This window comes from Meles meles, chromosome 1, assembly GCF_922984935.1.
Source record: "Meles meles chromosome 1, mMelMel3.1 paternal haplotype, whole genome shotgun sequence".
Taxonomy (NCBI): domain Eukaryota; kingdom Metazoa; phylum Chordata; class Mammalia; order Carnivora; family Mustelidae; genus Meles; species Meles meles.
In genome coordinates this window covers 166,008,868-166,034,389 of record NC_060066.1, presented here as the reverse complement: position 1 = coordinate 166,034,389, position 25,522 = coordinate 166,008,868, and the positions used below count along the sequence as shown (strand labels likewise).

General features: G+C 44.6%; 1 protein-coding gene across 6 annotated transcripts in view; it reads left to right on the top strand.

The window, feature by feature from the left end:
- The window catches only part of PATJ (PATJ crumbs cell polarity complex component), a 366,180-nt gene extending 356,165 nt beyond the window's left edge, over nucleotides 1-10,015 (top strand). For 5 of the 6 annotated variants that reach the window (XM_045999612.1, XM_045999585.1, XM_045999595.1 and 2 more), the window contains 3 exons: nucleotides 2,505-2,611; nucleotides 5,838-5,961; nucleotides 9,503-10,015. In XM_045999612.1, coding sequence (XP_045855568.1) covers nucleotides 2,505-2,611; nucleotides 5,838-5,961; nucleotides 9,503-9,649 — 378 coding nt within the window. In that variant the 3' untranslated portion in view covers nucleotides 9,650-10,015. The remainder of the gene's footprint in view (nucleotides 1-2,504; nucleotides 2,612-5,837; nucleotides 5,962-9,502) is intronic. The other variant, XM_045999622.1, reaches the window with a different exon arrangement.
- The last annotated feature ends 15,507 nt before the right edge of the window (nucleotides 10,016-25,522 follow it).

Sequence of the window (25,522 nt, the reverse complement as noted above, 5' to 3'; positions counted from 1 at the left end):
GGACTTGGTGGTGGATTACATATGGCAGGTGAGAGGGATGTAGCTGGGTGATAGAGAGTAAGCATTCTGTGTGGTTAGCCTCCCGGCATCCTTTCTAGTTCGACAGTGGTCACCCGTCAGCAATCAAGTATTTCCAGTCTTACACCTAGCACATTTTAATCAGGTGGTCAGAGCTACCATGTACTAAGAGGGAAAACTAGAAGGAAAGTGAATTCCAAAATGGTTGTTGGATCAAGAGTTTGAATTAGCTAATGCAGATGGTAACTTGGCAGTTGGATACAGCAGACTAGGCTGGGAATTTTCAGCACTTTGTTGGCATTTAAAGCTATGGGAGTATAAACATTGTCACCTAGACCCTATGTGTGCATGTGGGAATTGAACACAGGACTGAGCCATAGGGGTGAGTAGAATAACCAAGAGGTGGGAAAGTGGGCCCCAGCAGCAGGAGGAAGGCCAGAAAATGCGTGATAGAAGTTTAGTTCTGGTGATGGAGCCGGGGGGCGGGGCTGCCAGGGTGGAGTGGTTCATGAAGATGGTGTAGGTTGAGATTACAGAGGTCATAGGCAGAGACAACTTCTCTAATACACTTGCTGTGGGGAGACTACAAAAAGGGCTGGTGGAAAGTGGAGGGGCTCTTGTGGTCAAGACGAATCCATCTTTTCCTCCTTGTCTCATCCTAAATATTTGCCCAGTTCACTCAGCCATTCTATATACGATGGTATTTCCAGAAGATTCCATAACTTGCACACAGCTGTGTTTTCCCCCAGAATAGGCTACTTCACCAAAATGTGTTCTGATTCACCAGGGTGGGCCTGTTGCTTTCCTTGTAGATGCAGCTAAACCTGGCAGTTTGGGCAGCCGTGCCCTCTCTTGGCTCATTCTGAAACTGCAGTCAAATCCAGTCCCTTTGCATTGGTGTCAAGTCCCCCCACTCCATACCATCTTCTATAATCTAGAAGAACCACTGATAAGAAGCAGGAGTAGCCCAGGAGCTCTGGAGAGAGAAGCTCTGAAGAGATGGAAGACATCTCCAGGCTAAGCACACAAGGCAGGCTTTTATGATTCCCATTCAATAGCCGAGAAAGCTGAAATTCAGGCACAGCACCATTTTAATGGAGAAACAGAACTCGAGAACCTCACTCTGTGTCCTACTATGAGCTGTGAGAGGCATACTATATTTCTTTTGCATGCTTTTGAATGTTATTTGCAGATGAAAAATAGAAAGTGAATGTTTACATGTCATATACTATTGTTTGGAAACATCTAAAAAAAACATAATAGAGAATCAGTCATTCCTTCTTTCTTTCATTCGCCAAATATTATTTGAATGTGTATGTGACTTAAGTTTGTGACCCTAGGGAGCTGGGTTCCCTTTGGACAGTTTTAAGCAGAGGAGTGTAATAACCTGCTGTATTTGAACAGGGCCATTCTAGCTGCTCTGTAGTGAGCCAGAGAGGGGCTGAAGCAAGGAGAACAGCAAGGGGTCTTTTGTAGAACTCCAGGCAAGAGAGGATTTTGTGGACAGACCAATAGAGGGACACCCGGGTGGCTCAGTTGGTCAAGTGTCTGCCTTTGGCTCAAGTCATGATCCCAGGGTCCTGGGATTGAGCCCCATGTCTGGCTTCCTGCTTAATGGGGAGTCTGCTTCTCCCTCATTCTTTGCCCCTCTCCCTGCTTTTGTGTGCACTGTCTCTCTCTCTCTCAGACAAATAAATAAATAAAATCCTTCCGTGAGGACTGAATGCGGGTTGTGAGAGAAGGAGTAGTCAAGGACAACACCAGGTCATTGGCTGAAACAAAGAATGAGGTTGTAGTTACCTGAGATGAGGAAGTCCACAAGAACAGACAGAGGTCACAGGGGTGGGCTCAGTGCTGCCTGCATAAGCTCTGACACACCTGTTGGACATCCTACTAACTGGTGATTGGATAGAGAGAGCTGGAGTTAAGAGTCGGGGAATTATCATTACATAGATGATATTTAGAAGATCCATTAGTGGGAGATGAGATAAGATGAGTTAACTAGGGAGGGTTAGATGAGAGAGATAAGAAACTAAAGGGTGGAGCCCTGTGGCACTGCCCTAGAGGTTTAGGAGATAAGAAGAAAAGCAAGCCAGTGGAGAGGAAACTAGTAAAGTCGTATTGTTGAAACCAAACGAAGAAAACAGCTTGAGGGGCGCTTGGGTGGCTCAGTCTGTTAAACCGTCTGCCTTTGGCTCGGATCATGATCCCCCGGTGCTGGGATTGAGCCCCGCATCAGGCTCCCTGCTCAGCAGGGCATCTGCTTGTGTGCTTATGCGCTTGCTCGTTCTACATCAGATAAATAAAATCTTTAAAAAAAAAAGTTTGAGGGAAAAAAAAAAAAGTTTGAGAGAATAATCATTTGTTTCCAAATGCTGCAGATAGGTTGAATCAGATGAGTATGAGACCCAACCATTGAGTATAGTATGGTTTCTCTAATTCTCCCCTGACTTATAGTGGATTATCCTGTTCTGGTTTTCCCCCAGGTTGTAGCAGATACCAATATAAGTGCCATAGCAACTCAGCTTGAACACATGTCTCCAAGCTACCACCTTGGTTCTCCCACTGCTGACCACCACCCAGAAGACACAGAGTGAGTATTCTAGGTGCAGAGTGCCTATTCTACGTATGGGCAAGGCTCAGTGAGACCTTTTCCAGAAACTAGAGTGTGTTCTCTAAAGAAGAAGAGGGGGAGGTACGCATTACCTTTTCTAACTCCTGGAGGATCTCCAAGAACGCACCAAGGTTGTTTCCTGATTTCTCACCAGACTTGGTTCCAGATAGAACTTCCCTAAGAGAGGGCCCATGCACACACTGATCCGGTCAATTTGACACATGCCTCCCACCTTAACAAATCACAGATTGACTGCCCCCAGGGGCACCCTGCTTTATTATGCAGGGAACTGTGTTTTCTAAGCTAAAATCTTGTTCTGAGAGTAATCCTAGTGCTATACTTGCTGGCATTCTCCCATGAAAACAGTCATTGCCTTTAACGAAAGCAGTGGTTCTCACCCTAGAATGTGCATATTAAATGTCTAAGGAGCATTTTTTAAATGGCTAATTTCTCCGGCTCCGTTCTCAGAGATTCTGATGAGGGGGTCTACAGCGGGTTCCCCAGGACAGCTTTGCTACAGGTGGACAGAGGGTCTGTACTTTGAGAAATGCTGCCTAAAGTTACACCTCTCAGAACCGCCAGTGCCTGGTCACCAGCATGTGCTCCGTAAAGGCTTGTTGATGGATCTGAATGTTTCACTGGAAAGCTCTGATGATCACAGACATTTCAAATTTTCTCCTGGTACTTCGCAGCTTAAATCATACCTTTGAGTTTGTTTTTCTTGAGGAAAGAATATTAAACTTAAGTTCATTTTACTTTTTTCTCATTACGACAGGAATAAATGCATGCTGTTAAAACATGGCTAATAATACATTATATGTTAAAAATAAAAAAAAACTTTTTTAAAATATGACAAATACATAAAATTAAGATATTTTCAAGTTACAATGGCCCTATCCTGGGGCGGGGGGGGGGGGGGGGGGGGTGGGATCAGGACCCTATTATAGAAGAGTAATTATGTACCTTTAGCGTCCTTTGATGTCCCTATGGAAATGCAGAGCTGCCCTGGTGATCTTGGTTCCTTTGCTAGGAACCACAGCTCCTGGCAATTTGGGAACCACTGCCGTAAAAGAATCTATAAATTATTTAGAATCCAACCACTGTTAACATTCGGAGATTTTTTTTTTTATGAAAGTAATTACTTTTATGAAAGTAAATTAAAACAAATTGAAAATGTGAGATAAAGGGAGGCAAACTCCCATCTGATGTTGCCAACTGAGGAGTGGAGTTACGTCCCCCCACCTCCTGAAAACAGGTCTCTAATTGTGAAGCAGCATAATTACGACAGTCTCTAATGATTTGGTGGCACCCAGGCCCCAGCTCTTAAACAATGACTTTGGATGTCTAAATTCCTATTTCAGTATCCTTAGAAACAGGGGCTGTGTTTGGAAGAGGTACCATGAATCCAATTCATGTCTGGCCAGTGGACCACTACTGAGAGTACTTACAAGGCCTTGAAGTCCTGAAATGGGGAGTCTTATTCATGACCTCATTACCATGTGACCATAAGGGATAATTTATCATTATTTCAACATGTCTTTATTGAGCACCTTTCAAAGGCCAGATACTGTGCAAGTACTGGGTTCTGAGGATTCAAACTTAAAAACCACAGGTGAACACATTGCCCCAGTCTTCAAGGAATTGGGGAGAATCGTGAAAACAGGCCCCTAGGGGAGCCAGGTTCCCTGAGAAAGTTAAGTAAGCATGGGGTCCTGTGAAACCATGGAAGTGGGGGCACAACTCTATTAGGGCATGTCCTTGGAGACACAGGTGCTTCCACTCAGTTTTAAAAGAATTGGAATAAGCAAGAGGGGCATTCAAAAGAGTTAACGATTTCTAGGACATGCACGTTCAGCAATTACTATGGATGGCCTGCTGTAAACAACCAGTAAGTATATCAGCAAACAACCGGTATCGGTGTGGCAGCTGAAAATCTACCCGAACAGAAGCCGGCCAAAACTGAGGAGAGAGAAGAATATTCTAGTTGGACAAAACAGTATATGCAAAGGTGGCTTATGTCCCAGTTTTGCAGATTTCTCTAAATCCATGACTGGCTGAGTTTGTGTGACAGGGCTCTGCCCCTCAGATGTGCACGTTGCCACAAACCAAGTGAGGTGACCAGCATGTAATACGAAAACTCCTGCGAGTAAGACGGCAGGCACCGGCATCCTGGGGTTCCTTTAGGTTTTTACCCTTTGGACAAGGGCATCTGGGAATAAGAAATTGGCATTCGCTAAGATGAAACTACTTGAGCCTGCATAGATCATTTAATTTTTAGCCATGTTATTTCTAAGAGAGAAGACTTCCACACTGGACAAAACTTTGAAAATTTAAATTACCCGTTGGAAACAGACTGTCTTTATCCATTTTGCTTCTCCTTGGTTTCTCTTTTTCTCCCGGATTTCACTTTTCACGGATGCAGTCATGATCCTGAGTTTGTGACAAGCACAGTCCAGACAGCTGGGAACACTCAGATGACAGACTTAAGGAGCTCATAGTCCAATAGAGCAGAAAGACGACTCAGCGGTCCCGCCCCAGTATAGCGAGGGTGCCGTGGACACCTGGCCCCACTGCAGAGGGGGCACAAAGGAGGATTGGCTGTTTCTCCCAAGGGAAAGCATCACCTTGGAGGAGGGCTTTGAAGACTGAGCTCCCACCCTGGGTCCCCTAGCAGGAAGTGGTGGGCGAGGAGTGTGAGGCTAGTGGGGCAGAAAAGGAGCAGCAATGTACTGAGCTCTCGGGCTGGGGTCCCCTGTCCTACATAGAAGCCCACTTGCCCAGTGGCAGTCTGCCACTGAGCGAAGCGGTCCCCCACCTCTCCGTCCCCACACCTTCTTTAAGAATGTAAAGACAGTCTCATTCAGCTTTAAACAGTTTGTGTCGAAGTTAAAAACAAAGCATATGGAAGGGTGTTGTGACAACCTCAGGATGGCGACTTTACTTTTCATTAAAAAACAGTGCATTTTATGAAAGAGAAACCCCTAAAATCTCAAGTCATTAAAGACATATTGCTCATCAGTCCCGTGTGACACGGGAAATGTAAAAAGTAAGTTTCTAGATTGCTCTCTTGAGAGTTCCGATTTCATAAACTGGCCTTCATAGTTTCTCAGTGTGAAAGTCTCTCTCAAATCTGTGTTCTTCCATTAAAATGAAATTCCCTCTCAGTATCTATTCTCGAATTAAACAGCGTGCATTGTGTTTTCAGAACACCTCCACCTAAGATTATTACTTTGGAGAAAGGCTCTGAAGGATTGGGGTTTAGTATTGTAGGGGGTTATGGAAGTCCCCATGGAGACCTGCCAATTTATGTCAAGACTATATTTGCAAAGGTATTTTTTTCCTTTTTACTGTACTTTTTTTTTTTTAACCTAGGTGAGATTTTTTTTTTAAGTGCTTTGTTTTGCTTACTTGTAGGTATAGCTGGGTGTGTGCTTATATGCTTTTCATTTTTAACTTGTGTAGGACATTCCCACACCAGACTAGTGAAGGAAGAGTCCTCTTGTAAGAGTGGAGTTCCAGGAAATGTCATTTTCTTTGGACCCTATTACAAAAGTAGATCTTAAAGAGTGTCTTCTTTCAAGAATGCAACATAAGGAGCAGTGCCACACTGTTTGGAAGCTGGCCTTGGAAGTATTATTCTGGGCTAGTACAAAAGTTTGGCTTTCTCCTTCCAGAAAAGATGACAGCAGAAGGCTGTGGTGGAAAGCCCTGTATGAGCCATGGCCGTCCGTCACCAATAACCTCAGGATGCATTAGCTGAAGTTGCTCTCTCTGTTCCAGTCCTCTGCTAAAGTACTTGCAGGATCAGGGCACTGAATTAGACTCCAGCTGGGTAATAGTGCTCTTCAGGAACTAAATATACTAATACATCCTTGACACATAGGTCACAGTGTACATTCCTAATGCTGACTCTAGATGGCTCTTGGATAGGTTTTTATTACTATTAGTATTTAAGTTTATTCATTTAAGTTATCTCTACACCCATTGTGGGGCTTGAACTCACAACCCCGAGATCAAGAATCACACGCTCTTCCAACTAAGCTATCCAGGCGCCCCTTAGATAAGTTATTTTTTTTTTTAAAGATTTTATTTATTTATTTGACAGAGAGAGATCACAAGTAGGCAGAGAGGCAGGCAGAGAGAGAGAGGAGGAAGCAGGCTCCCCGCGGAGCAGAGAGCCCGATGCGGGGCTCGATCCCAGGACCCCGAGATCATGACCTGAGCCGAAGGCAGCGGCTTAATCCACTGAGCCACCCAGGCGCCCCTAGATAAGTTATTTTTAACTTTATTGTGACTTTTTTAAAGTTGGAATCCAATTTTACTCTAAATTTTTAAGATCTCTGAAAAGGACTTAGTATTGACAGCAAGACTTCATGGGTTTTATCACAGTCATTTGTTTAATAATTGACCCAGTGGCCTCCTACTGCTTTTTCCTAAGGAAATAAAGGTCTTCAAGAGAAGAAATAACATAGCTACTCCTTCTAGAAAGCTCCATTATACACTAAATAGCAAGTGCAGCTTTTATCACTGGTTAATTGAACCTAACCATGACCGGACATAATCCTTAAGTCACTTGGCGTTTGCTTTCAGAACACGTTAGGGAGCTACAGATTTACCCACCTATCTCCAATTTGTTAGGGTGCCTGTTAGGAAGATGTGTTATTTCCAAACCACATATCTGTTGACCCGGTGATGGGCGAAAGGGGAGAAGGAGGGCAGATCAGAAACATTTCCAGATAGCAGCGCTGCCCCAGTCTGATAATTCCCAAGGTAGTAAGCTACCTACAGACCCTCCTTTTCCTAAGACAACACCATAAGTAGTTGTGATAATTATTCTTCGAGGGAACTATTATACTTTGGATTTAAAAGAGCCAGCTATGTAGATAAGAATAGTAAGAAACACATTCTCCTTCCTTGCATTGGCCCCTGTAAAGCCCTTCCAGAATGTCTGTAATGCCCTGCTCACTACATAAGTGCAGGTGGGTCCACTGTGTTCACACAGAGGACTGGTTAGTTTCTCAGGCCTTTTGGCCTGCCCAGACTTAGCAGTCATCCCAGCAGTACCCATCTAGACAACCCATAGACTGTGGGACCAGAGCCAGGCACCTTCGGTCAGGTCAGCAGAACATACAACTGAGGATGAAATGGCCGTGCCTGGCTGGTGGGTTTTTGAAAAGAAACCACCATCAGGTCACGGCGGGACAAAGTAGTGGGCACAGTGAGTGCACAGAAGATCCCACAGAGTCCCTTTTCAAAGGTCCTCCTTGACAGAGCTCATTTAGAAAGCACCTCTGTAGGTGGTAACCTGAGAGGAAATGTTGGACATCCTTGATACGTTTTATTTTTTAAGGAACGGACCTTTATTTGTAAAATGAGACACACTTAAAAATGAAAAGCTCGAATTAAAAAAAAAAAAACGTTCTAAAGCCCTAGCCAATGGCCTCCTTGTTCAGTCTCAATTCAAAGAACATTCCACTGCAAACAATTACTATCATTATTTTTAGATAGTTCCATAGCATTTATTATAATATGTCCTTGAGGACTTTTTTTTTCATTTGTTTGAGTGAACCAGTATATCCAAATTTGTAAGTTTTCTTTAGAGAATCAATAAGCCAAAAACTGGCAAAAGTTCTTTGGGTGTTTTTTTTTAATGGTGAGATACTTCTAAAAATGAATTTTGACACTAAGCTAAACATTTCCCCATAAGAATTTAGAGGGGGTAGGAAATATAGCTATATGTTTTTACATGCTTTTAAACAACAAACACCTTTTTTAAAGTTCATTTATTTCAGTAATCCCCACACCCCAACGCAGGGCTCAAACTCATGACCCCGAGATCCAGAGCCTCATGCTCCACAGGCTGAGCCAGCCAGGCACCCAGCAACAATCATTTATTCTTAAAAATGTTTGTCTTCTCAAGTTTCTGGGTCTCAGGTGCCCACAGGGTGTAGGTTTTTATGGGACCTTTGTCCCTAAGCTTCTTCTATAAAAAATTCTGTTGCTCAACTAAGAAATTAATTTGGCCCATTGAGGTCTTTTTTCCCCTCCAGAATAAGAAACATGACAGGCACTTTGAATGTGTAGGATCTGGGGAACTCAGTCTGACTAACGGGCTGTCAGAACCTTCCATTTTCTTTCAGGTATTTGGTTGGAAACTTCAAAGTCAAAGCCAAGTTCAGGTCTCAGTCTTTCCAGCAGCCAGCCAGATTTCACCATTAGCCAACAAGAAATTGGCCGAACGACTACAAAAATCCCGAACATTTAGGGAACAGCTTTTCAGAGACTGTGAGATCTGAAAACATGAGCTCGATCACCATGAGAGTTCATTTTTTTATGCTACCACCATTATTGAGTAAATACCATGTGCCATACATTCACTCCTTAGAGCAGGCTGAGAGCCAGGCCTGAGCCAGCTAGGCGCCCTGAGACCACACTTACTTTTGACAGATCCCGTCAGTGCTGCTATCTTAATAATGCAATGGGAACCCTATAGAATGATGGCTTTGGGAATAAGACTAACACCAGATTCATTTCTGCCTTTGTCAGTATATTATGTATTCGTGAATATGACATTCAAATTCCCTTCCGTTCTGAATATTGAAATAAGGCCCTACCTGTATTAAAAGAAACATGAATGTTAGTACATTTCTACTAGTATGTTACCTAAATAGTGCATAATTATGGTTACTATCCAACCATTATTCAAATAACACATCCCACATTCTTAATTTTCCTGGTTTAAAAACATTACCTAGCAATAACTTTAACTGGTAGTTTGCAAAGTTGCTCTTTTCATAAGCACACCATAATATTAATATTATTTGTGAACTGCCTGGCCCTGGATTAAACTGGAATGTCTCTTGTTTGTAGGGAGCAGCTGCAGACGACGGCCGATTGAAGCGAGGCGATCAGATTTTAGCTGTTAATGGCGAGACGCTGGAATGTGTTACTCATGAGCAAGCTGTGGCCATTCTAAAGCGCCAGAAAGGGACTGTAATCTTAACTGTGCTGTCCTGAGCCTCGGGTCCTAATCACAAGATAGATGTTGTAGAATATCCATAGAAAGATGAAACTTTGAGGACGAAAAGCAGCCTCCACTAGAATTCACCTTCATTTACCACCTCACCCTCCTTGCTCGGGAGAGGTGGCTAGATTTCATGTGAATTGCCCAAACCAACCATCGACTCTTGGTGAGGTGAATTTCTAGAACTGAACGAGTCTTACCTGATTTGCATCTCACATCCATGTTTAGCCACTAGTAGTAACTGGTTCTTATTATCTCTGCTGAACCTGAAGTTAACCACCTCTCATTCCTGTGCCCTTCTCTGCCCATCCCCACTCACTCAGAGGCTTAATAGCAAGCTCACATGTCCTCTGACAAACACACAAATGTTAACCAACTTGTCATCTCACTCGTGATTTACTCATGCTAATTGTCTCTTCAAGTATGCCAGAAAACATTAGGAGTGTAATTAACTTACCACTGATCCCCATGATGAAACACCCCATTCTCCTATGGGAAATTATTGTGCTCTTTTCTGCACAATTTAGAGTCAGATAAGTCTCAAATTTGTTTCTCTGGGTAGATCTTTATAAGCTAGTCATTGATGATTATGATGAGTCAATTTGAAGACTGTAATCTGAAAATTCTGGAAGACTTTCTGATTGTTTTCTTGGCTACATAAATGTGTACCACTGAGCAAACGCACCTTATTCTCCACGGGAACAATTAGCATCAACGTTCTGAATTCTAACCGTGCTAGATTATATTCAAATCCAGGAAGTTCAGCTGGAGTTAATGGCATCTCAGCAGGCAGGCATCATTGCCTCTCTTCAGTCTTCAGACAAAGAGACAGAAGCCCCAGATCTCACCTGCAGAGATCAGTAAGTTTTCCCTCAGGTTAGACCAGGTGTGGGTGGCCTTAGACTTGTGCAAAAGCAGAGTGACAGATTTAAATATCCTTCCCCTTGGCTCCATACCAGTCAATCTAGCAGCACAAACTGTAGGAACATAGGGATAGAACAACATACTTAGCCACAAAGTGACAGTGGAAATGAACTCAGCCTAAGAATCAGTGAGGGCTACTTGGCTGATGTTTCCTGATCTCCAGGATGCCCCCCCATTTGCTAAAGTTTTACGTGCTAAGAAAGCAATTGCAGCAGAGAATACAAAAAGTACCTTTAAAGTTGAATAGGGGCATTCTTATTTGAGTATTATCAGGAAAAGGGGGAAGATGCTTATCAGTGAATGTTATAGGTTCTTCTGTTTAAAAAAAAAAAAAGGTACCGCGAGAGATGAGTACCAGGATCAGTAATAGAAGTAGTTTAGCCGAATCTTTGAACTAAAACACAATGCTGCAAATGGTTCACCGTCATTATCTGAATGGAATGGACTCTGATTTTAAAATGTTATTTAATAATTATAGATTTTAATTAAGAATTACCTTCGAGTAGACATAATCACAAAGTGCATTAACTCTCGTCGGAATATTTTGTGGCGATTCCAAAGTATAGAGTGCCTAAATGTTATGTTGAAAATGTCTTTCGTGGCTGGTATTAAGTTTTCTGAAGTTACCTACGGCTTTTCGGAATTTCTGATGTATCCACCATGTGCAGTCCTGTTAGGGTCTTACCTTTCAGTGCATGAGAAGCTATCAGCCTCAGAAGTTCTAGGCTAATTGTACCTGTAAGAACACCTGAGGCAACCTAGAAGAAGTGAAGCCCAAATAAAACTTGAAAATGCACCTTAAAAAGAAAAAGCATGTGTGTGTGCATATGTTCACACGTGTGTATACACACACACATGCATAAGACTTCATGTATGACTTTTGAAATGTGATTCTGCTTGATTTTGATGGAATGCCCATTAAATATCGATTTTGAAATAGCACCCTGCTGTCGTGTTTCATACACATTATCCTCTTAGGTCACGCCCCTGAAAATCTCCCGATAATTGTGCTTTATAGTCCTTGCTTTATAGTCCTTGCCACGATAAAATTGACCAATATTTTCATCCTGGTTCTGTCTCTGCTGCACAACTACTAAATAATTGCCTTGCCAAAAATGCTTTTTTGCATCAGAACTTACAAGCTAAGAGGACACAAAAGACGGGAAATTGAAAAGAGCCGTTGTCTCATAGCCACATGTATGGTTTTGGCCTCATCATTTGGAAAATCTAAGTATTGTGACTGGAGTGAGCATGAAAGGGAAGTCAGTGCGGAAAAACAGAACTGCCGAATGTATGTGTAAGATGTTTCCAGAGAGTCTAAGTAAGTGTGGTTGCCTGAAGGGCAAATGGAATCTTACAATATATGAAAAACTGTAATTTCTACATCTGGTTTGGTTTTTTTCCTTTAGCCATTTTGTTCCCTAATTTGAGGGCGGGGTGGGCGTGGAATCCAACTTCTCACGAAGGTTTCCAGTCCTGTTAAAATCTGGGCTGCATTCATGGCTGTCTTGCAGTAAGTGTGTTGCCAGGCGTTAGAACAGGTGCTTTATAAAAGAGCCAGTGTAGTAGTCTAGAGGGCAAGTCTTGGCAGCCCCCTGAGTTCGAATCCTGACTCACCAGCCTTGTGACCTTGGCCGAGTTATTTAAATTATCCCTTGCTTTAGTTTCTTCAGTTAGAAAAGGGTGGAGGTGGGTGATTTCTCAGTACTATCATTGAGTACGGTCCACGTAGAATCCTTAGTACAGTGCCTGGCTCGTAGTGAAGTATTACTTCAACAAACATGAGCAATAAACCCCTTTTCCCCAGGCACCTGGGTGGCTCAGTCAGGTGTCTGCCTTCCGCTCAGGTCACGATCCAGAGTCCAGGGATCAAGTCCCACATCAGGCTCCCTGCTTGGCAGGGAGTCTGCTTCTCCCTCTCCCTCTGCTTCTCCTCCTGCTTTTGTGCTCACTCTCTCTCAAATTAAAAAAAAAAGAGAGACTTTTCCTATATATGGAAGTGGCTTGAAATTAGACATTTATGCTGATGATTTGTGGTTTCAAACAGTAATGACCTTGAAAGAACATTTCTGAGAGGGGCTTAGCTCAGAACTCTTGCCCAGAATCCGCAGCCTGGGTCACTGATTATCCTGGAGTGAGCTTGAGGAGCTGGAGCCTGGCCATCAGGAAGCCAGAACTGAACTGGAACCAGGGCTCCCGGCACTGGGATAGGGAGTAACACCCTCTCCGCTGGCCTGCGCTCCTACCTCTGGAACCCGGCAAGGCGCTTCAAGTACCATCAACCCTTTGGTGAGGAATTTTAACCTGCTACACACCTTAATTCCATGAATTTGGAATTGCAAACTGCTGTTCTTTTAGCCCGGCCACACACTTTCTGCCCCTCTGTTATCTAAGAAGTCAGCCTATCCCACCGGATGATGATCTTCTTCGAAACCAGATTAGGTCCGATTCATCTTAGATGTTAATTCCATCCAGTGTACTTTCCAAATACTGCACGCAGGGCACCTGGGTGGCTCAGTCGTTGAGTGTCTGCCTTCCACTCGGGTCATAATCCCAGGGTCCTGGGATCAAGTCCTGCATTAGGCTCCCTGCTCAGCGGGAAGCCTGCTTCTCCCTCTCCCACTCCTGCTTGTGTTCCTCTCTCTATGTCTCTCTGTCAAATAAATAAATAAAATATTTTTAAAAAAATACTTTATGTCCCATCCTTAGTTTTATTTGGGACGGACACACACACACACACACACACACACACACACACGTGTTTCATTTCCCTCATGTTCATGTTTTCCTTTACATCAGGGGTCAGCGAACATTTGGTATAAAGACTCAGAAAATAAATATCTTAGGCTTTGCAGCCCTTTACAGTCTTTATTGCTACTCCGTTTTGCCATTGTAGCATGGAAGCTGCCATAGACAATACAGAAATGAATGAGCTTGGCTGTGTTCCAGTAAGGCTTTATTTACAAACACAGGCAGTGGGCCAAATTTGGCTTATAGGCCCTGTGTACTTGGCCCCTTCTTCATATACCTGAGCATATTTTAAGACTCAGAGTAGTAGGGCACCTGGGTGGCTCAGTGGGTTAAGCCGCTGCCTTCGGCTCAGGTCATGATCTCAGGGTCCTGGGATCGAGTCCCGCATCGGGCTCTCTGCTCAGCAGCGAGCCTGCTTCTCTCTCTCTCTCTGCCTGCCTCTCTGTCTACTTGTGATTTCTCTCTGTCAAATAAATAAATAAAATCTTTAAAAAAAAAAAAAAAAAAAAAAAAAAAAAAAAAAGACTCAGAGTAGTAGGGGCACCTGGGTGGCTCAGTGGGTTAAGCCGCTGCCTTCGGCTCAGGTCATGATCTCAGGATCCTGGGATCGAGTCCCACATCGGGCTTTCTGCTCAGTGGCGAGCCTGCTTCCCTCTCTCTCTCTCTCTCTGCCTGCCTCTCTATCTACTTGTGGTCTCTCTCTGTCAAATAAATAAATAAAATCTTTAAAAAAAAAAAAAAGACTCAGAGTAGTAGTTTAAGATCCTTGTCTGTTAACAGTATCCCAGCATCTTTGACATTCCTGGGGCTATTTCTTTTCTACTTTTGGGTGGGTCTTATTTCTCTGCTTTTTTGCATGTCTGATTTTTATCGGATGCCAAACATTGTAAAATTTCCATTTTGGGGTGGTGGATTTTGTTGTCTTCCTTTAAATAGCCGTGGACTGTTCTTATACACAGTTCCAGTTGCTTATGATCAGTCGGATCCTTTCAGGTGTTTTTTTATAAACTTCCTAGGGTGGGTCTAATGCACCTTTAGTTTAGGGCTAAGCTTGCCCTGTTGATATTAAGGATTTATCCTGGAAATTCCACCCAATGCTGGTATATTATGAGGTCTTTCCATCCTGAACATTGGAAACTATTCACAGCCCTGCCTCAACTCCAGGTGGTTCTTTGCTGGCCTTGAGGAGTTCCCTCCCCTGCACGTGCAGGTCTGTACTCCAGCCAAGGCGAAGAGGGTCCCTCTGCAGGTCCCTGTAGCTCTGTCTTTGTGAAGCTCCTACCGTCCAGTCCTCTGCCATACAAATTTTAGCCGTCGTGGCCTCCCTGAACTTTGATCTCTCCTGCACCAATAGAGCCCATACAGTTTCCCCTTCCTGAGCTGTGGCCGGGATAGTGCCTCGTGGCAGTACGCTGGGGCAGTTGTGGACCTTGTTTCCCTTCCTTCAGCGACAAAAATCCTGTGCTGCCTGTTACCTGCTCTCTGAAAACTGTTGTTTCATCTATGATGTCCACTTTTCCAAGTGTTTACTACAGCAGGAAGGTCATTCTTATAGCACAGCCCTTCAGCCCTTTATCCTTGATCTAATCAAAGGGATTTAAGATGCTGATGGCAATCAGGTTCTTGTAACAGGATGATTCAGTTTTCTGTAAGCATTTTGCACTTAAAAGAAGTACTATACCAGTAAGCCCCTTGGTTTTCCATCCTTGGGTTCCTTCCCACAGCCACACCTGCCCACATGACCTAGTGAGGCAATCTCTTTTCAGGAACACTTTTTTTTTTATCAGGATCAGAACTACCCCAGCCTCATCTTGGGAGCTCAGGCAACATTGCCTTCCTTACAGCATTGGTTTTCAAACTTTTTAAGCAAGTAGAAGTTTTTAGCTTCAGTTTCCTCCTCCATTTTATATTTTATTTATGCTTACATTTTTCTATTAAAGTCCATCAGAATAGACTTTTTTGAGCACAAAATTTTTAATTTAGGTAATAGTTCCATGTGAAGGTTTTGACACCTTGACTTCCAATTGTCAGATTCTCCATATTTAAGACTAGAAAAGAAATGTTTCACTGTCTGCACAATGGCAATATAAACTGAAATTTGGAAGAATTATTTGTGTGTATGCGTGTGTGTGTGTGTGTGCACGTGTGTGTAAAAGACTTTAACCTCCACCCCTTCTGAGCAGCATTTTTATTCCCAGTCACTTTAAGGAGCAAGAAAGCAGCTTTGGCCTTGGATCCCTGAGATGTTGCTGTCAAGTATAAGGACCCAAGTGGGGCAAAGTTATATAGGAACAAAAATTTCTTTCTAGAATCAGATCTTAGAGATGGTGGCAGTCTCAGAACTGGAGTCTGTCCTGCCTGCCCACTGCCACTCCCATGTCACAGGTGGGAGAGACATGCCTGGGGAAGTAAGTGGCCCAGTTGCCCAGCTAATCTGCAGGCAGAGGAGTCCTCAGGAAACCTCAGTGGGAATTCGTCAATTCAGCAAGCTATTGTAGAGCACCCACGCATGGCTTCTAAATTAGCCCCAAATTTTAAAGTTTATTTCAGTTCTACCTAACTTAGCTCTACAACACAAGGCACTTTCAAGACAAAAATAAAAACAAAGGCTAGAAAACAAAAATAGACCTATCTTTTAGCTGTTGACAAAAAAGACCTGGTCTGGGACACCTGGGTGGTTCCGCGGTTAAGCGTCTGCCTTCAGCTCAGGTTATGATCCCAGGGTCCGGGGATCGAGACGTGCATCAGGCTCCCCGCTCAGAGGGGAGTCTGCTGCTCCCTCTGCCTGCCGCTCCTTCTGTCTGCTGCTCCCCACTTGTGCATGTCTCTCACCCTCTGACAAATAAAATCTTTTTTTAAAATTAAAAAAAGAGGTCTTTCTCTTAAAAAAAAAAAAAAAAAAGACCTTGTTTATCAACTCCCCATAAACCTCTACATTCTGGAAAGAATTTCCAAGGTAGGACTTCCCATAACCCTCATGCGTTATGCATTCTTCTCAAGCTAGCCGCAGCTGGTGACAGGTGAAGTGTTGACCGCCTGATGTCTTGGCTGGTCATGTGTCTGGCTTCTCCTGGGAGAGCAGAAGAAATGGTGGAGTAAAGGTCGACCTTGTCGTATTTCACTCCCCTCGAGGCCAGAGTCATGATTTATTTTCCTGGGAACAGGTTCCAGGGAAGAAGATTCATTGGTTTTTAAAGATTGGGAACTGGATGCCTGGGTGGCTCAGTTGGTTAAGTGACAGCCTTCAGCTCAGGTCATGATCCTGGAGTCTCAGGATCGAGTCCCACATCCGGCTCCCTGCTCGGGTAAGTCTTCTTCGCCCTCTGACCCTCCCCCCCCACACACACTCTCTCAAATAAATAAAATCTTCAAAAAACAAAATAAAAATTGGGAACTGGATCATAAAATTATGAAAGCTGGCAGGCCCAAAACCTGCCATGAGGGTTGGCAGGCTCATCTCCCAGGAGAGTCAACATACAAATAAAGTCTAGGGAATTTCCTCTTGCTCAGGAACACCACCAGCTTTCTTGGTCTATTCAGGCCTTCAAGTGATTGGATGAGGCCCACCCATGTTATGGAGTACAATCTGCTATTTATTTTTATTTTTTATTTATCTATGATTTTATTTATTATGATTTATTTATTATGATTTATTTTTATTTTTTAAAAAAGATTTTATTTACGGGGCACCTGGATGGCTCAGTGGGTTAAGCGTCTGCCTTCAGCTCAGGTCATGATCCAAGGGTCCTGGGATCGAGCCCTGCATCGGGCTCTCTGCTCGGCAGGGAGTCTGCTTCCCCCTTTCCCTCTCTGCCTGCCTCTCTGACTATTGTGATCTCTGTCTGTCAAATAAATAAATAAATAAAAATAAAAATAAAAAGATTTTATTTATTTTCCAGAGAGAGACACAGCGAGAGAGGGAACACAAGCAGGGGGAGCAGCAGAGGGAGAAGCAGGCTTCCTGCTGAGCAGGGAGCCCAGTGTGGGGCTCAATCCCAGGACCCTGGGATCATGACCTGAGCTGAAGGCAGACACTTAATGACTGACCCACTCAGGCGCCCCAAGTCTATTGATTCAAATGTTAGAGTCATCCAAAAGCACCCTCAAAGTTGACGTATAACACGTCACGGACATCATGGGACTTTGAATTGCAACCTATATATATATATATATATATATGTATATTTTACTATTTTAAAGTAATCTCTACACCCAATGTGGGGCTCGAACTCACAACCCCAAGATGAAGAGTTACACACGCCTCCCACTGAGCCAGTCAGGTGCCCCAGACTGCAACTCCCTTAGGGATGGCCTTGCCTTAAGGTACACATGGAAGTGGTCTCTGTCCTTGTTCTCAACCCTTTTCCAGCCTCCTGTCCGCTCTGGTGTCCTCAGCGCTGGAGCAGTCACTGTCATCGCTATCACAGCCCCAGATCCCCCAGGACCAGACACCTCAGCTACTACTACTGCCATCTGATCGCCCAGGGACCCCCAAGTAGTTACATGCCGAATTAGATGACTTCTCATTGCAGTCAGTGAAGTCCAGACTCGGCATGCTTCTGAAGCGCTGATGGTTAGCTTGCATCCCAGTCTCTGGCCGTCATAGTAACACTCATGCCACCAAATACTTCCCAGAATAAGCCAGGCTCTCACCTGAGGACGTCCCACAGACTGTTCATTAGCGTGGAAAGCAATGCTGCTCAAGTTACAACCACAGACCCACTTCGGCAGCGGCACCGGGAGAAATGCAAATGGTCCTCAGCCCTGGACCAACCCAATCTTTGGGATAGGTCCCAGAAACCGGTTTGTTTTGTTTTGTCTTTTGTGGGGGGTGGGGAGGGGAGAGAATCCCAAGCAGGCTCCATGCTCAGCTGCAGCCTGACTTGAGGCTCCAGCTCACAACCCTGGGATCATGGCCTGAGCGGAAATCAAGAGTCAGACAACCGAATGAGCCCCCCAAGCATCCCCAGAAATCTGTGTTTAACAGGCTCTCCCGTTGACTCAGATACACAGTGAAGTTGGAAACCCTGAGGCCAGAGCACTTTCTCTTTTTTCCTTCTGTGTGCGGTAATTTGCAATCAAGTAGGTCAGAGGCAGACAGGAACGCAGGCCGCCTCCCCCACCACCTTACTGTCTGAGATGTGTTCCCTCAAGACCAAGTCTGACTGGCTAGCCACCTAGATAGACAAGAAGTAGCAGGCTGCACAACACACAGCCCCCGCCTGGCCAGAAAGCTCAGCCAGCTGCCCACTGTCTCTTTTACACCAGTACCTTGGCTGTAGGTTAAAAATCACCTGGGCGTGGGGCGCCTGGGTGGCTCCCTCATTAGGCATCTGCCTTCCACTCAGGTGATAATCCCAGAGTCCTGGGATCCAGTTCCGCTTTGGGCTCCCCGCTCAGCAGGAAGACTGCTTCTCCCTCTCCCCCTGCTTGTGTTCCCTTTCTTGCTGTCTCTCTCTCTGTGTCAAATAAATAAAATCTTTTTTTTTTTTTTTAAATAAAATCTTTAAAAAAATAAATAAAGTCACCAGGGCTATTTTAAATGCCCAGTACCTGGGGTACACCCCAACCGATTAAATGAGGATGACGGAGGGGGAGATCAAAGGTGGGGTTTTTTGTGGGGTTTTTTTTTTAAGCTTCCCAAGGGATTCTAACATGCAGCCAGAGTTAAGAGCAGCTGTTTTAGGTCCTTTCCACAAACACCTGGTTTAAAAATTTCCATTCCCAAGGCAATTGCAACAACACTGAGATTTTATGTCCCATCAGATAATAAACCCTTCCTGAGGAGGTGGGCTGGAGGTGGCAGGAGGAAAGCGGAACAGGAAGCTCCAGACCTAGCAGCATCCCCTGAAGGTGTTGGTCTTTAGATCATTAGACACTCTTCAAGCCGTCTTCCTACCAAAAACAGATCTTTGAATACATTCTCTTCATGCATTTAAAAAGTACCCTTACAGGGGCGCCTGGGTGGCTCAGCGGGTTAAAGCCTCTGCCTTCAGCTCAGGTCATGATCCCGGGGTCCTGGGATCGAGCCCCGCATCGGGCTCTCTGCTTGGCTGGGAGCCTGCTTCCTCCTCTCTCTCTCTCTGCCTGCCTCTCTGCCTACTTGTAACCTCTATCTGTCAAATAAATAAATCTTTAAAAAAAAATAAAAAATAAAAAATAAAAAGTACCCTTACAGGGAGCCTGGTTGGCCTAATGGGTAGAGCATAGGACTCTTAATCTCAGAGCTGTGAGTTCAAGCCGCATGTTGGGCGTGGAGACTACTTAAAAAGGAAAAGAAAAAGTTACCCTTAACGTAATTAATGCACCCTTTAGCGTAGATGGTGTTTAAAGCCATCCCAGGAGTATGTGGCCTTTCAATTGCTAATTATCCATCTCAGCATATAGATTCCTTTTTTTTTTTTTAAAGATTTTATTTATTTATTTGAGAGAGAGCACAAGCAGGGAGAGTGGAAGAAGAGAAGAAGGCTCCCTACTGAGCAGGGAGCCCAGGGAGCCCAATGCAGGGATTCCGAGATCACAACCTAAGCCAAAGGTAAGCGACTGAGCCAGCCAGGTATCCCACGGCATATAGATTCTTGATGGGGTACATCTCCAGGGTTAGCTCACTACCCCTAGGATGTAAAGTGAGTTATGTGCACTTTACAGTGTGTATTTAACAGTATTTATAGACTAAAGTCTTTTTTTTTAAAGGTTTTATTTATTTATTTGATGAGATCACAAGTAGGCAGGCAGAGAGAGGGGTAGGGAAGCAGGCTCCCTGCTGAGCAGAGAGCCCGAGGTGGGGCTTGATCGCAGGACCCTAGGATCATGACCTGAGCCAAAGGCAGAGGCTTTAACCCCCTGAGCCACCCAGGTGCACCCTATAGACTAACATCTTTCAAAAGCCACTTCCTTGGGGAAGTTTTCTGACCCCACAGACCCAGATAAGCCCCTCTCCACTGCTTCTGATCACCCTGAGCTTCCCCTATATGTCAACTAGATGGTGGGAGAGTTAGGTGTCTGTTGTTGTGGGGTTTTTTAATATTTTATTTTTTGAGTAATCTCTCCACCCATTATGGGGCTCAAACTTAAAACCCCAAGATCAAGAGTCACATGATCTACCAATTGAGCCAGCCAGGTGCCCCTGGGAGAGCAGATATCTGTTAACTTGCCTCTTGTTTTCACCAAATTCTAAATACCTTAAGGACAGAAACAATGTCTTTCTCCTTATTGTATCCCCAGCTCCTAACATAGTTCCTGGTACAAAATAATTTTTCAAATATTTGTTGAATTGAAACATCTGGCTAGGCACTGTGCCAAACACAATTTTTTAATTACATTTATTTTTTTAGTAATCTCTATACCCAATGTGGGGCTCGAACTCACAACCCCGAGATCAGTCACCTGCTCGTCCAACTGAACCAGCCAGGTGCCCCAAATAACAATTTTTCTAAAAAAAAAAAAAAAATCTCTGCAATTCACTTTGAAATGCATTTTTTAAAAGATCAATTCATGGATGAGTAGGAGGTGTTACAAAACAAGTCTTGTAAAATGTTAACGACACAATCTTAGGTCGCCTAGGTGTCTCAGTCGGTTAAGTGTCTGCCGTCTCCCTCTGCTGCTCCCCCTGCTTGTGCCCCCCATCAAATAAATAAAATACATTTTTTTAATGACACAACCTTGGTGGCTATTCTCTGTTAAATTCTCAACTTTACTGTATGTTTGAAATTTTGCATAATGAAATATAGGGGGGTAGGGAACTCAATGAATCTTCACAGCAAGAGCTCAGGATAGGTATTATTGTCCCCATTATTTACAAAAGGAAAACTAAGAACCAGGTAAGTTAGAAACCTGCTGGAAATCACGCAGCCCATGGAAGCAGGCTTCTGCTGTCTCTGTAAAACCATCTCCCCATCTGCTCTCAAACAGACTTCCTTCTCTGGCTGGCAAACAGAACACAGGCCAAATAAATAAAATCATTTTGAAAAGCAGGGGGCACCTGGGTAGCTCAGTCTTTAAGCCTCTGCCTTCAGCTCAAGTCATGATCCCACGGTCCTGGAATAGAGCCCCCCATCAGGCTTCCTGCTTGGCCAGAAGCCTGCTTCACCTTCTCCCGCTCCCCTTGCTTGTGTTCCCTCTCTCTTTGTGTCAAATAAATAAATAAAGTCTCAAAAAACAAACCAAAAAAATGCGGGCCAGACAGCCCGGTTCTGACTCAGCAATTACACTGAAAATGGGTTGTTTTCAGGAATAGGGAGGCCACAACACCCTTGCTTTATGACATTGCAGAAGGGTGGGAGAGGGGCTCCCTGTCGCCTTAGAGGGGGTCGAGGACCATCCCCCCCCACCTGCGCCCCATTCCCCATAGGGCCCTGACGGCTCCATAGATAATTTCCTTATCTGAAAGCCCGGCCCACGGCACAAGCTTCCTGCTGCCATTATTTGTGATCTTTAGACAAAGCAGAGCGGCATCAGTAAATATGGCTTAAAGGTCTGAGGGAGAGCTCAAGGGCTCCTTGGAAACACCACTATGACTTCTCTCCCATAGCCTTTGCAGTTATGTGTCCATGGCTGAAACGTCATTACTCCCTCTTTAAGAACCCTCCCTTGGGGCGCCTGGGTGGTTCAGTGGGTTAAAGCCTCTGCCTTCAGCTCAGGTCATGATTTCAGGGTCCTGGGATCGAGCCCCGCATCGGGCTCTCTGCTCAGCGGGGAGCCTGCTTCCCTCTCTCTCTGCCCACCTCTCTGCCTACTTGTGATCTCTCTCTGTCAAATAAAGTCTTTAAAACAAAACCTTCCCTTAATCTGGCTGCTTTTCTACCAGCCATGTGAGGATTCTAACCAGGGAAGTTTGCCAGGCGTTTGCTTTGCTGCACGCTGCTGAGGACAGGACACGTGTTTCAGTAGCGGGTTGATTTTCTTCCACCTGCAGGGGCTGAAAATGAAAACCTGGTCCACTTGCACCCAAACTTGCTCCCTTCCGATCCGCGCCACAGCCTGCGGCAGCCTGCGAACTCACAAACGGCCGCGCGGGGGCACACGAGAGACGCTGCGAGTCCCGGGTCTCTGCAATCCCAAGCGGCGCCAACGGGAAAATAAATAAATAATGTTCTTTTAGCGGAGTCTTCAGTGGGAACTAGATGGAGAGGTGAGGGGATGGCCGCAGAGTCCCGGTTGGAGTGAAAGCTTGCATGACCTCCAGGGATCAAGGACATCAGAATGTTGCTGCTCCCACCCACCCAGGCTGTTAACAGTACAAGAAGGTAAACATTACCCTGACAGTTGGTGGTGGTTTGGTCCTGACTGTGACCGGGCTCCACTGCCTTGAAATCGTTTTTCCATTACCCAAATTGGACTCGTTTGCCTGGCCCATGACACTGAGCAATAAGTTAGAAATATTTGGGTTTCGGGGCTTGGGCATGGGTTTCAGTCCTTAGGTGTCACCTTGTAACCCCTTTATCCTGCCCCTTTCAGGACCTGCACTCTGGAGTTTTCCTGCTGGAGTTCATCATTTTATTGTGTATCTTAAATAAAACTGCTATTGTAAGATTCACTTAGAAAGTGCTAGAAGATTGAGCAGTCATTAAAACTAACTTTTAAAAAACATACATGAGGTATGATAAGACTTCTCCAGTTGTTCATGTAAGTCTTATTAAAAGCTATGTTAGAGGGCGCCTGGGTGGCTCAGTGGGTTAAAGCCTCTGCCTTTGGCTCAGGTCATGATCCCAGGGTCCTGGGATTGAGCCCTCCATCCGGCTCTCTGTGCTTCCTCCTCTCCCTCTGCCTGCCTCTCTGCCTACTTGTGATCTCTGTCTGTCAAATAAATAAATAAAGTCTTAAAAAAAAAAAAAAAGCGCTATGTTAGGCTCAGGGGATACCGAAGTGAATTAAGACCTATTTTCTGGGGACACCTGGGTGGCTCAGTTGGTTAAGCTGCTGCCTTCGGCTCAGGTCATGATCCCAAGGTCCTGGGATCGAGTCCCGCATTGGGCTCCTTGCTCAGTGGGGAGCCTGCTTCTCTCTCTGCCTCTGCCTGCTTTCTACCTGCTTGTGTTCCTCTCTCTCTCTGACAAATAAATAAATAAAATCTTTAAAAAAAAAAAAAAGACCTATTTTCTGCCTTTGACTTGCTTAGTGGGGGGATGGGGTTTGGGGGGCTGTGTCACATGTGAATGGAACGTGCAAGAAGGGAAGTGGAAAGACACAATTGGGCAGATCAAAGGGTCTAAGTCAGGAAGGACCCTGTCAGCCACTTGACAGAGCCTGTAACTTGTCCTTTCTGCGTTGCAGAGTCAGTGAGATCTGGGGAGTTTTGTGATCCAATGTGCCCTCGAAAGAAATCAGTCTAATAATGGAGTCAAGAGCCAGATTTCTGAGGTTTGAAAATCTCAGCTGCACCAATGTTCAAATTATTCCTGCCCTCCCCTTTGAAACTGGTTTGCAAATAACATGGAGGTAGAGGGGGTGGTGGGGAGGGCTGGCGGGGAGTTCACCAGGAAGAAGACGGAAAAAATAACATGCCCCTCGGAAGAGGGACATGTGGGTGAACAACCAGAGAAGAGTTTATATTCTGGAGTCACAGCCCAAGAGTCTGTAAGAGGAAGAAAAGAGAGTGGGTGAGGGCCAGGGAGCCTGGTAGGAGAGCTTGCCCTCCCATTCTCAAGACAACAGGCTCAAGACAACAGGTCACACTGCTTATTATTTGGGGATGATTATGATTGTTTTTAGAGATGGAAGAGGAGGAATTGAAAGGGGAGTGTGAACTATGCTGAGAAAAGGAATGGGATTTAAACCAGTTGAACTCCTGTGAAAGTTCATTTTGGGGAGCTGGATTTTTGGGAGATCTGTGATCTCTCCAAAATCTGTTCACCCCCAGGCTTCTCCACCTCAGTAGACAGCTTCACATCCTGGCTGGCCAAGTCAACCCCTCAGAAGTCACCCCCAACATCTAAGCTATGCTGCAGAATTGTTGGCTGTGTCACTAAGGTATGCCTGCAGGATGCTCACTTTTCTCCGTGTCCGGAACCACCAACCTGGTCCTAGCCACCATCATTCCATGTCTGGACAAACTTCTAACTACTCTCCCAGTTCTTCCTCTCTCCCTCAATTCACACTCCACAGAATCCAGTAATCTTGAAATATTCATAGAGCCTTGTAACTTCCTCCCCACCCCTGCTTCAAATCCTTCATTGTCCTTGGAATAAGTCCTGTTTCTTTAATGTGGCCCAGAATGATCTGTTCTTACCAACATCTCCCTTGCTGTCACAGCCTCTCTTATCTGTCCCTCTTGTTCCAAGCTCCTGCCCCCCATACTCAAGCTCTTCCTCCCATTTTTGTGTCTGGCTAATTGCTCATACTTCAGTTCCAGACTTGAAGGTCACTTCCTCACCAAGGCCATGCATGCTGCCACTGTCCTCTAATACCCCTTCCTTGGCCTGTTATTAATATTTTTGTATTAGTGCTTGGTTCTTCGCCTTCATTACACACACACACACACACACACACACACACACACACATTTTATAAAGCATATAATTATGAATCCCTTTCTGGTTTCATTTGTTTACTGTATGGCTCCCCCACTAGATTGCAAGCTTTGTTTTTTTTTTTTTTGTTTTTTTTTTTTAAAGATTTTATTTATTTATTTGACAGACAGAGATCACAAGTAGGCAGAGAAGCAGGCAGAGAGAGAGAGAGGAGGAAGCAGGCTCCCTGCTGAGCAGAGAGCCCGATGCGGGGCTCGATCCCAGGACTCTGGGATCATGACCTGAGCTGAAGGCAGAGGCTTAACCCACTGAGCCACCCAGGCGCCCCGATTGCAAGCTTTGTAAAGGTGTGGACTGTGACTGTCTTTTTCACCACTGTATATCCAGCTCTTCGCACACTGCTTGCCATTTAATAGATGCTCAATTAACATTAGTTGAAAGTTTTAATTTTTAAAAATCCTTTTTGACCCTCCAGATTTATAGTCCTTCCCTGCTTGGTATTACAGAGAGACATTATTGTTTAATGGTTATGTGCATGGACTCTGAGCAGGAACACCTAGGTTCAAATTCTGGCTCTTAGGACTCTGGGCAAGTTACTCTGTGCCTTAGTATTCTCATCTGTGAAATGGGAAATGGTGATGATAAGAGTAATAATACCTACTTCATGGGATAACATAACATAGGAAAGTTAAATGAATTATGTATTATTAGTGTATCAATACC